The sequence below is a fragment of the Wyeomyia smithii genome, chromosome 3 (genome assembly GCF_029784165.1).
Source record: "Wyeomyia smithii strain HCP4-BCI-WySm-NY-G18 chromosome 3, ASM2978416v1, whole genome shotgun sequence".
NCBI classification, from domain to species: domain Eukaryota; kingdom Metazoa; phylum Arthropoda; class Insecta; order Diptera; family Culicidae; genus Wyeomyia; species Wyeomyia smithii.
Genome location: NC_073696.1, coordinates 268399173 through 268408461, shown reverse-complemented (window position 1 = coordinate 268408461; position 9289 = coordinate 268399173). Strand labels below are relative to the sequence as shown.

Sequence of the window (9289 nt, the reverse complement as noted above, 5' to 3'; positions counted from 1 at the left end):
CCAAATGTGCATCGAGCAAGTATTAGACTGATCTAAGGGTTTGTTGAGTTTAACGAAACATCTTCATTCGGCATCGGCAGTAAGGCGATTCTGGTTACAGGTCGAACGACGTTATCTGCAGTGGATTTTTTTTAATGTAACGACTCGGACGATTCCATGCTTCCCAGGATGCACTGCGGTGATTTTCGCAAGCGGCCACTGGGTTGGTGGTAAATTATCCTCTCGAACACAACAATTCTTCCGGGTTCAATTTTAACAGGTGGACTGCAACTGTTTGATGCCCTTGACTGGAGTTGTTGAAGGTACTCGGGATACCAGCGAGCCCAGATGCGTTAAAAATGTTGCTGAGTTTGCTGCCAATGGTTGAGCCGATTTTCTGGTACGTTGGTTACAGACGGTTCGATGACAGCTTGTAGATTGGAGCCCACCAGGAAGTGTCCCGGTGTCAAGGCTTCTAGATCCGTTGATTCTGATGGTATTGGTGTGAGTGGTCGGGAATTGAGGCACATTTCCACTTGTGCCAGCAGGGTTAGCAGGTCCTCGTATCTGATAGTGGTGTTTCGCAACTCCTTTAGAAGGTGAAATTTGGCAGATTTCACTGCGGCCTCCCATAGGCCTCCAAAGTGTGGCGCACGTGGCGGAATAAATTTCCACCTTATTTCGTTGTTTGCACACCAACTAAAAATTTCATTGCGGTCGTCTTCTTCTAATTTCAACATTCGATACACTTTATTAAGTGCGTGAGCGGCCCCCTTAAACGCAGTGGCATTATCAGAATGAAGCTCGGAAATCTTTCCGCGACGAGCAACTAGGCGTTTGAGGGCAGCCAGAAAGGCAGCGGTGGACAAATCACTTACAAGCTCTATATGAATAGCTCGTGTGGAAAAGCATATGAAAATTGCCACATAAACTTTCGTTGGTCCGCGCTTCCGAACAGCTGACTTCACATAAAAAGGCCCACAATAATCGATCCCACACACGGAAAATGGTCGACTAGGGGTGACACGTGAAGCAGGCAAATCAGCTGTTGTTTATTTAATTAACACTGGTTTGTAGCGGAAGCAGGTGTGACATTTGTGGTAAATTTGGCGTACAAGATTTCTTCCTCCTAGAATCCAATATTTCTGGCGAAGAGTGGCCAGAATTAGTTGAGGACCAGCATGAAGAAGAATTTTGTGAATGTGGTTGGCTATGATGACGCCAAATATATTAAATACCAATATAGTTCACTTACGTGAAATTATGAAGACAAATTGAAAATGACAGAAGCGTTAGTCACCTTTTCGACCGCTAGGTGCGCCACTTCTGATTTTGTTCTACACGACATGCGAAATAGAGTAACTTTTGACAATAATATTACCCTAATGGGTACACTGAAAAAAATTCACATTTTATTGTGAAGTGGACTCGGCCGAATATTTTATAATAATAAAGTTCGCCTATGCATAAGGCAATCCATGGGTGGTGTTCCACGGTTTGTACGTTTGTCGACCTCCGACAATATTTTGAGTTGTAAAATGGCGACTTCCGGTGACTGGGAAACTGCCGAAAATGACCAAATACCCCCTAATATGGGTGTTTTTTTAACCAGAATGACGCTCAGAGGCCAGAAATCGTCTCGAAATGCCAGCTTGAAATCCAAGATGGCGACTTCCAGTTTTTGAAAAAACAGACAAAATTTTGAATTGTAAGATGGCGACTTCCAGTGATTGGAAAAAAAGAGAAAAATGACCAAATACCACCTATATGGATGTTTCTTTAACTAGAATGACGCTCAGAGGCCAGAAATTGTCTCTGAATACCATTTTGAAATCTAAGATGGCGACTTCCGGTTTCTGAGAAGCAGCGAGATATGACCAAATACCATCCAATATGGGTATTTCCGAAATCGTGATGATGCACTGAAACCACAAATCGACCTCAGACAACATTTTGAGTAGTAAATTGGCGACTTTTGGTGACTGGAAAACTGCCGAAAATGACCCAAAAACAACCAAATATGGGTGTTTCTTTAACCAGAATGATGCTCAGAGGCCAGAAATTGTCTCCAAACGCCATTTTGAAATTCAATATGGCGACTTCCGGTTCCTAAACAACAGTGGCAAAAGACCAAATAACACTCATTATGGGTATTTCCGGGATTGTTATGATGCACTGAAGCTACAAATCGACTTCAGATAACATTATGAATTGTAAAATGACGACTTCCGGTGAATGGGAAACTGCCGAAAATAACCAAATAACACCCAATATGGGTATTTCTTCAACCGGTCGATTTCCAATATGAGATGTTTCGATACCAGAATGATACACAGGAGCTAGAATCGACCACAGACAACATTTTGAATTCTAAGATGGTGACTTCCGGTTTCTGTAGAACAGCCGAAAATGACTAAATAACACCTATTATTGGTGTTTCTTAAACCAGAATGACGCTCAGGGGCCAGAAATTGTCTCCAAAAAAAATTGCCTAAAGGGACCAAATATCACTCAATATGAGTGTTTCTTTAACCAGAATGATGCATGGAGCTAAAAATTGACCTCAGACACCATTTTGAATTGTAAGATGGCAACTTCTGGGAAACAGCCGAATACTACTGCATATGAATATTTCCGTAATCGAAATAATGTATAGAAGCCAAGCATTGACCCTGGACACCATATTGAATTCGAAGATGACCACTTTCAGTTTCTGGAAAACAACGAAAATAACTGAATACCACCCAATATGAGTGTTTTCGGAATAGAGGTGATGTACTAAAGGCAAAAGTCGAGGATGTTGTCATTCCGATAAAACCAATAATTTCAAACGATATAAACAAATCGCAAGAAATCAATGAATTTGGAATGTTGAAAATTATTGAATTAAACACAAAAATAGGCGGGACGAAGTTTGTCGGGTCAGCTAGTAAATACATAAATATGCTGGTTAAAGCAAAGCTGCAAGTGATGAATACGAAGGTTAGAACTCGAGAGCAAAAAATTCGGAGGGATAAAAAAAACAAAAAATACTTTCAAAACGAAGAAAACTAAACATTAAATAATAGTTTTTGCATAACAGTTGTTATCACTAATTATGTTTGTTTTGTTGAATATCTTTTATATCTAATATAATAAAGCTTTTAAACCAATTACAACATGATATGTATCCATACTTAAATTGTTAAATTGATAGAACATTCAAGTGTTATCTAAGCTGAAAGTTGCACAACAACCATATACGACTATTGACAACCATTGTGCGGTTTCTCCTTTTATCTTTTTCACGAGGTAATTGAAATATTCATTTAATTGTACACTTCGTGGCCTGATTATTGAGCTTGAGCTTGACGGCCGCACATTTCGTAGTTGCTTCCCGTGATGGATCAGAGCTAGTGAAGTTACACAGGGAACCGTATATAGCAACTTGCAATGCATGCAACGTAATAGCAACGTATATAGCAACTTGGGATTAGTTTACCATTTACACGTCGTGGCCTGATTATTTGAATATTTCTTCTTCGTGCCTCGATAAGCTACATCTATTATATTATCAATATTTAACTCCCGGAATGGCGTTAGTTTTACATACAAACAATATACGCATGAAATCTGCAACATATTTTTTTCTGTGAAAGTATGAAATTGAGTCAACTAAATCTAAAATTGAGTAAATTCAGTTTCGTGTATGAGAATGTCACACGCTCGCAGAAATTCAACAACAATGCACAGTGGTACAGTAAGGCAATATAGGCGGACACGAGTTTTTCGATGCGATTTTGTGGTTTTAGAGTAAAATTTTTTTCTAAGAACTTGTTTCTTATATTTAGTCTATTTTTTATGTGCAAATGAAAATTAGGGTGGTCCTGAAATCGACTAAATGAAAAAACTAACTTTTTATTTGCATAAATAAATGTATACATTCATCGGCACAGTTGTAGATCAACTAATTTTGAGCAACTTTCGGTATTTCTTCACAATATTTATACAATATTTGTTCTATCAAATGATACCAAAATATATTATTTATGTTTGCCCTAAACGGAGACATCAATATATCAAAAGGGCCTATTTTTAAAATAGAAATAGTGAAAAGTTTTCATCTGTATAATATATCGACAATGTTTTTTCGTCAAAATTGGCGTATTTTTGATTAAAGTTACCGAAGAAAACTTTGTTTTTAAATTTGAATTGAAAAAATAGAGCGAAAAGACTGTTTTTGGAAACCAAATTTCATGTCAACAAAAAAGTTTTTTTACAAAGTTACTTAGAATTAGTTGGTCTACAAGTTTGCCAAAGAATGTTTTATTGCGTTGATTTTAGGACCACCCTAATTTTCATTCGCACATGAATAGAGGACTATGTACAAGAAACAACTTTTTACAAAAACTATGGCTTTAAACCGCAAACCAAAATCGCAACGAAAAGCCTATGTCCGCCTAAATTTCCTTGCTGTACCACTGTGCAATGAGTTTAGTTACCTTTTTCACCACAAGAGGGGGTGTTCCCTGTCTGTCTTCACGGGAATATATGGGAAATTCGAGAGTGAACTATATTGCTATTTTAAGATATTTGATGACGCTCAAGGGGTGACTCGCTTTCAAAACTATCGGGTGTTTGAATGATTCGGGTAGATCGAGGTTGGTCAAGCGACCGCCTACTCGAATGATGCCTTCTGAGTCCATGTAGAGTTTAAGCCATTTCAAGGTGTTGGGCTTGGCCAATTGAAGTCCGTTTACGAGATTATTGTGTTCTTCCCAAAAACTGTCTCGTTGCGCCATACGGCACAGTACCATATCGGCTGAGATTAATTCGTCAGTATTAACTGCATGGGACGGTTGTATTTTTATGCGACGAGGAATGAGTACCGTGCAAACAAATAATCGCTGAAGCTGCATTGCGTAGCAGACACAGCGACTAACGGAACGTTTCTGCCTTCGGTTCTGGTTTCCGGTAATTCATCGGCCGGTAGCGCTCCGGTGGGCCAGCATTCTGACGTTAGGGAAAGCCAAGATGGTCCGGACCACCACCTGGCATAGTTTACGATTTCTGTAGGACTCAATCCTCGAGAGATATCATCTGCCGGGTTTTCTATACCGGCGATGTGTTTCCAGCTGTCAATGGAGGTGTGTTGCTGGATGTAGGACACGCGGTTGGCTACAAACGTCTTACAACGGCCTGGCGGTGAACGTAGCCATTGTAAAACCGTGGTGGAGTCTGACCAAAAATGGATTCCAGTGGGTGAGATTTTTATAGCCGCGATAACTTTCTTATAAAGCTGGGTGGATAAGCGGGCGGCACAAAGCTCTAGCTTTGCGATCGTGTGATGGGTTAAAAGCGGCGTTACCTTGCATTTTGACGCCATAAGCTGAACAGAAATATGGTTTGCTGTTTTAGTGCGGACGTAACAGCACGTTCCGTACGCCTTTTTGGAAGCATCAGCGAAGAAATGTAATTCAAAGCTGGTTGCGAGAGGCAAAGACACGAATCGAGGAATTTTGATCTGACGCAGAACATCTATTGTGGTATGGTATTCTTTCCACGCATCTTGGAGCTTCAGTGGCAATGGTTGATCCCATTCAAAGCGTTGGCCATCGGCAGATCTTAGCGCCCACAAACGCTGCATGAACAATTTAGCCTTCATGATAGTTGGACCTACCAAACCTAGCGGATCAAAAATTTGAGCGATGTAGGACATCACGTTTCGTTTAGTCAAAACAGCCGCTGGCAAAGGTAATTCCACTTGAAATCGAAGCGTATCAGTTTTGGGTTCCCATATCAATCCAAGGGTACTGATGGATTGCTCATCCTGAATGTCGAAGAATGGTTGAATGGCCCGGTCATCAGGTGGGATACCTTCCAACACCTCCACTGAGTTCGAAGCCCATTTCTTCAGAGGGAAACCGGCAGTCTTAAGCATTTGGGAAACTTCATGTTGAATTACACGGGCAGTTTGAGCATCCGCGGCACCAGACAGAAAATCGTCGACATAAAAATCTTCGGCTACTGGTTCAGCAGCATTAGGAAACTGATGTTTTTCGTCAATGGATAACTGTTTAAGTGTCTTCGTGGCAAGGTACGGTGCAGAAGCTGTACCGTATGTAACGGTCTGTAGTTCATATGTTGCGATAGGTTCGTTGGGGTTTGAACGCCATAATATTCTTTGTAGGGGCTGATCGTTAGAATGTACCAGTACCTGTCGGTACATTTTTTCCACATCGGCCACCAACGCAACTGCGTGGGTGCGAAAACGCATAATCAATGAGAGTAAATCTTGTTGTACAACGGGGCCTACTAGCAAACTATCATTCAGCGAGTATCCGGACGCTGTTTTGCATGACGCGTCGAATACCACCCTCGTCTTTGTCGTCGTACTGGAAAACTTAAATACAGGGTGGTGTGGGAGGTAGCAGTGCTCGATAGAATCATCAACAGGATCACTAAGCCGTTTCATATGTCCCAATGTTTCATACTCGTGCATGAATTTATGATAAGCGGATTTTACGTTTGCGTCGCGATCTAACCGTCGTTCAAGACTGCGCAATCGTCGTTCAGCAGTAATTCTAGAATTCCCTAGTGCAATTTCCGATTTTCCTACCTTGGGAAGACGAACCACGTATCTACCAGAGGAATCACGGACTGTGGTAGCATCATAAAGATCCTCACATGCCCTCTCGGGTAGAGAATGAATATTTTGTTCGATGATTGTCTCCATTTCCCAAAAACGCTGAACTGCATCTTCAAGCATACTATCAGCAGTGGAAACGAAACATCTTGTGTTTGCGGATGAGCAATCTTGTAGTGTTGCCCCTGAAACAGTCCAACCAAAAAGAGTTTCGATGATTTGAGGCTGGTTTGGTCCCATGGAAATCTTTCTCCCTGTGTGTAGTTCCCAGTATGTTTCACCACCTATGACAATATCTATTGGACTGGACGTGTAAAATTGCGGATCGGCTAGCGTAACATTTGGCAGATTCCAGGAACTTATTTGCACGGGTACAGTGGGTAAATCGTTCGTAGGAGTATCGATGACCAAAAACTCAAGCTTCGTGGAAAATGGACAAGCTTTAGATTTGACGGTCGCGGTGACCGTGCGTTTCAACCTTTTCACTGACTGACCAATTCCTGCAACACAAACGTTGATTTTGGTTTGACGATTGCCAAGCAGGGTTGCTAACTTCTTTGAAATGAAGTTCGACATCGAAGCGGAATCTAACAGCGCTCTAGCTTCAAAAACGTTTCCATAATCATCGACTATGTGGAGAGCGACTGTTTCCAACAAAACTGTGCTGGGATGGGACTGAACCGGTAAACTAACTTGAACATTGGATGGTCCTGGCTTTACTGGAAGCGCCGACAAAGGCGGATTTTGCTGCTGCTCGGATGTGGACACTGTAAATGCTGGAGTTGACGAGTTTTTGTTGGATGGAGAGGAATCATGCAGTAACGTATGATGACGGTCACGGCATACACGACACGAGAATTTGGATTCACAATTCCTTGCTTGATGACCGGTACGAAAACAATTCCAGCATAACCTACGCTGGGAAATCAGCTCGCGACGCTGCGCAACTGACATTTTCTCGAAAGCTTAACACTGAAACAGATAGTGTCTCTGGGGACAGGCAAGACACGATGGCGGCGACGGCTTACTTTGGGAGGCGACAGCATTAGCAACTGTCCTGTGTAGAAAACTCTTTTTGGGGGGTGGTTGAGTACCGGACAACCTTACTGAATTGGCTTGGGACCGTTGTAGCAGATCTGATGAAACGGATTTCAGAATACGCACTCGTTGGTACAGAAACTCAATCAGGCCATCGTAACTTACGTCTTCATTTTGGCTGGTTCGTTCCTCCCAGGCGCGCAGCGTTGCTGGGTCGAGCTTGTAACATAACATATTAACCAGTGGAGTATCCCAGTACTGAATTGGCTCTTCCAACTTGGCTAACGCCTTCACATGGCGTTGGAGTTCATCGATAAGTTCGTGCAATTCCTGAGCAGATTCTCTTTTAATTGGGCGGAGATCGTAAATTGTCCGAAAAAGTTGCTTTTTCAGGAACCGACGATTGTCATAACGTTTCAATAAAGCGTCCCACACTGACGCGTAGCTTCAACTTCAACATCTCCAACATCAACATCAACGCTTCAACATCAACGCTTTCAAATGGTTTTCTCGCTTCACCTTGAAGGGATTGTAATAAGTACTGCAGTTTAGCAACTATCGGTATATCAGCATTTGAGTGCACGATAGAGCTGAAAGTATCGCGAAACGATAGCCACTTCGAAAAATCTCCATTGAATTTCGGGAGATCTATTTTTGGCAATCTCAAATGGAAATTATGTGGGGGAGTGTGTGGCGCGGGCAGAAAGGACGAATTAAACACCGTTTGGTTTGGTTCTGGTGCTCTTCTCGATAGCAAAAAACCCTTTGCTTCACAATAACGAGTTTCTAGATCCGATCGTTCGGTAAGGTGAGTCTCTAAAACATCGACACCGTCAATTTTCTCGATTTCAGCCTGAATTTCGTGAAATTCTTGATACATTTTATCCAACCATTCCAGGCGAACGAATATTTGGCAAGCATCACGTTCTTCATTGTAATGTGCCACAAATTTTTCTACTAAATCACGAACCACATATAGTGCCTTTCTAGACACTATCAGTTCAGCTAATCTTCTCTCGGTTTTTCTGTCTGTGGGCATTTTTATTGTATCAAACAATCGCGAAACGAAATCGGGGATTTCCTTCCCGACGCGGACGATAACGATCAAATCCTTCCCGACGCGGACGGTTACGTAAATCTCCTTCCCGACGCGGACGAATTCGTATCAATCCTTCCCGACGCGGACGAGAATTGCCAAATGCACCACAAGCAAGTTCGTTGGCAAGCCGTTAGGTTCGTGCCAAAGCACCTTCAGATCAAAAATCTTCTATAAGCCTTCACTTGGCTTAATCGGCGTACCCAAGCGACGCTATCAGGGTAACGCGGGAAAAAATGCCGTAACTATGGCACAATTGTTTCACACGGCTTGGGTGCTCACTCACACATCACTGTCACTGGCACAATCGGAATTTCATGGATCTTTTGTCCAACGATATCGCACTGGCACACGTCTATATGACTCAAGCCGTTTAGAGGCACGTTTATTCGGACTTATCACACTCACGACACCTTCCGCGGGAACGGCCTTCGATCCGGCTCTACCGGTACGAAGGATTTACTTCTCCGCGATCGCGGCTGGCAGAAGGGCCAGTGAGCTTACTTAATGGGAACTTAAGCAAATAAAACGATTACTTCAATATAAATTTA

General features: G+C 42.2%; 1 protein-coding gene across 1 annotated transcript; it reads right to left on the bottom strand.

Annotated features, from left to right (window-relative positions):
• Nucleotides 1–332: 332 nt before the first annotated feature.
• LOC129729280 (uncharacterized) lies at nucleotides 333–8681 on the bottom strand. The gene is made up of 4 exons (XM_055687792.1): nucleotides 8056–8681; nucleotides 7633–7985; nucleotides 4902–7380; nucleotides 333–546 (listed from the first exon to the last, which is right to left on the bottom strand). Exons 1-4 carry the CDS (start codon nucleotides 8679–8681, stop codon nucleotides 333–335), a joined length of 3672 nt encoding a protein of 1223 aa, XP_055543767.1.
• Between the last annotated feature and the right edge of the window lie 608 nt (nucleotides 8682–9289).